Genomic DNA, 3,150 nt, shown 5'->3' with positions numbered 1-3,150 from the left:
TCATCAGCAGCAGCAGCAGCAGCAGCAGCAGCGCAAGCAGCAGCAGCAGCAGTAGCAGCAGCAGCAGCAGCGNCCGCCGCAGCATCAGCAGCAGCATCAGCAGCAGCAGCAGCCGCCGCCGCCGCAGCCGCAGCCGCAGCAGCCGCAGCAGCCGCAGCAGCAGCAGCAGCGCCACCAAACAGCAGGCGTGCCTTCTTGTTTGGGTATTCCTTCCGTCGTGGCATCATCATTGCTGGTGGCTGTCGTGTTGGCGGCTTGATTGTTGTTGTTGTGATGGTTGCAGGCGGGGTGGTGGGCAGGGTTTCAGCATTATGAATGGTGGAGATGATGTGCTGCTGCTGCTGCTGCTGCTGCTGCTGCTGTGGTGGTGGCGGTGGTGGCAGCGACGGTTTGGAGGGGCTTGCTGCTGCTAGTCTACTACTTTCTGCTCCTACTCCTACTCCTGCTCCTGCTCCTCCGCCTCGATCTTTATCCAGCATCATCTCCTGCTCCTGCTCCTGCTCCTCCTCCACAGCAGTGCGGCTGCTCTCCACCTCTCAGCCTGAAGTTCCTCCTCCTCCTCCTCCTCCTCCTCCTCCTCCTCCTCCTCCTCCTGCTCCTGCTCCTGCTCCTGCTCCTGCTCCTCCTCTTCCTCCTCTTCCCCCTCCCGCCAGCACTCTATAATAATAATAGCACGTGCCGCCTCACGTACGTTTTGCTTTTCCTGCTTCTTCCTGCAGCATGCAGGAAAAAAACGTTGTATTATAGTGTACATTAAAAAGCACATTTTCTTGTTTCAACAATTCAACAATGATTGTTATTATAATAAAACAAAAGTTGAAGAAAGCTGAAATCGTCTCATATTGCTGCTGCACAAGTCAGTTAACATAACATCAGCAAAGAACCCGAATCGTAACCGCAGTGGTTGCTTCAGCCGTGACTTGAACCCACGATCACCAATTGCGCATTCGTACTGCAAATTACTAGGTCTTAGCATACTAGGCTCATCCACCACTCCTCCGGGAGCAGCCGATGACTCCGACCGGGCAGCGTTAGTCTATATTCTACAACTTTCTTGTAAATCGCCCTTACTGCCGGCGTGTCCTTTCGAGGACGCTAAAGCTGTTTCTTTGTGCTTTTGTTGCGGTGTATTGATTGGTATTTGTCTGGTTCCGTGGCTCGCGCGCATTAGACACATGTCTGCTTCTGCTTCTTCGCGGCTTGTTTTCTACTTGGCGCCTGCTCCATAAATAAAATTTTAAAAACGTCCTGATAGCTCTCGCTGTGACGGTCTCATTTCAATTGTCTGTTTGTCGTCGGCGAGCGGTGAGAAGTTGTTGTGGGAGGGCGGCGCACTTTATTACTAATGACGTATAGTACGACAAAGCGCGATTCGCGGGGTTGTGGTTGTTGTGCTCTTCTCTGTTCTTCTCTGCGTGATATTTAGCATCATCATCATGCTGCAAAATAATGATATTATTATGGTCTGATGCTTTTGATGTTGAACCGCCTTATTATATAGATATACAAACGAGAAAGCGGTTAATATTATAGGTTGCGCCCACCAGTAGTTGGACGACAAAGTATAAGTACATACATATAATTTAGCACTTCTGGAACTCCTATTTTTCAGCACGTATCACAGCAGAGCACGTATCTTGTCAGGCGTGTCCTTATTACTTTCTGCAAAGGCGTGTCCTTATTAATTACGTCAAGGACGCTCTGCTAAAGCTGCTGCTGTATTAGACATATAGATATAATAATAGCATCAGTGGAACATCTCCTGCAGATGGAGGAGGATGATGAGGCCGATGATTAATTACATCACGAACAATCTCTCTGTGTCAGAGTCCGTCCCCCTCCTGCTGTCCTGCTGTCGGTCCCTCTGTTGTCGCTCTGTGTCCATTCCCAGAAATATCACCAAACCCTCTCCGTCCTCTCCGTATCGGCGTATCTGTGTCTCTCCACCACGTCCTCCACCGTCTCGCTACTATACCTCCACCGTCTCCCCACCCCCGACTTTCCTCCCAACCTTATTATAAGCATGTCAAGCGGCGTATCTTTTTGGGCAGTGCGCCGTTGAAGATGAACGTTTAGGAGATGTGTACTACTTGTACATGTGTGCACGACATGCCGCGTCTCTGTACACAGATGTATACAGATGTGTATGTGCTCTTCTGTGTGCTGCTCTGTGATAAGACAAAAAAAGAGGTATATTGCTATAGTAGTAGTCGTAGTAGTTGTAGTTGTATCTGTTGTAGCTTTTGTTGAGTGGTGGCAACGGCAACAATAAGATGATGGATGTACATTACTGTTGTTGCTATTATTATTAGCAGTACCAAACTCTGCTGCTGCGGCCGCCATATCGTGTCATCATGGAGGGGTGTTTTGCTTATTATTAGGTAGGGCTTCATTATCTTTCTGCTGCAGGGAGCTGAACAGGACTACCCCACACTGCTGCAGCTGCGGATACGTAGTATAGCTGTCATGCTGCGTGTGCGTGTGCGTGTGCATGTGCATGTCCATGTGTGTGTGCGTGTGTGTGTGTGTGTGTGCGTGTGCGTGTGCGTGTGCGTGTGCGTGTGTGGAGAGTCTCCAGCCCTCCATCAAAACCCCCTCCCTCCCATTCATCACCGCCTACCCTCGCCCTGGCCCCTGCCACGTCCACACTTCTGCCAGTCCCGCGGGCACATGTGTCCTCCCACCCCCAAACCCCACCTCGTACCAGGTACCCCTCATAAAACCGCTCATACCCCACAAAACCTCAGCCCCGCCAAACCCCAAACACCTCGTACCTCGTGCCCCTCAACAACTCAAAACCCCCAAACCACAACCACACAATTTCAAACATTTTGCCCCTCGTCCCTCGAACACCTAGCACCACAAAACACCAGTTTGAAGACACAAACACCTAGTACCCCCAATCCCCCAATCCTGCAATCCCGCAATCCCCCAATCCCCCAATCCCCCAATCCCGCAATCCCGCAATCCCCCAATCCCCCAATCCCCCAATCCCGCAATCCCGCAATCCCGCAATCCCGCAATCCCCCAATCCCCCAATCCCGCAATCCCGCAATCCCGCAATCCCCCAATCTCCCAATCCCCCAATCCCGCAATCCCCCAATCCCGCAATCCCGCAATCCCGCAATCCCGCAATCCCACAATCCCCCA

General features: G+C 51.5%; 1 protein-coding gene across 1 annotated transcript in view; it reads left to right on the top strand.

Annotated features, from left to right (window-relative positions):
• The window catches only part of VOLCADRAFT_45379 (uncharacterized protein), a gene marked incomplete at both ends in the record, with an annotated part of 4,146 nt that extends 1,039 nt beyond the window's left edge, over positions 1 to 3,107 (top strand). The window contains one exon of the mRNA XM_002958947.1: positions 2,895 to 3,107. Coding sequence (XP_002958993.1) covers positions 2,895 to 3,107 — 213 coding nt within the window. The remainder of the gene's footprint in view (positions 1 to 2,894) is intronic.
• Positions 3,108 to 3,150: the final 43 nt, after the last annotated feature.

Source organism: Volvox carteri (assembly GCF_000143455.1).
Source record: "Volvox carteri f. nagariensis unplaced genomic scaffold VOLCAscaffold_114, whole genome shotgun sequence".
Taxonomy (NCBI): Eukaryota; Viridiplantae; Chlorophyta; class Chlorophyceae; order Chlamydomonadales; family Volvocaceae; genus Volvox; species Volvox carteri.
The sequence above is the reverse complement of the archived record's forward strand: the minus strand, read 5'-3'. Positions and strand labels throughout refer to the sequence as shown.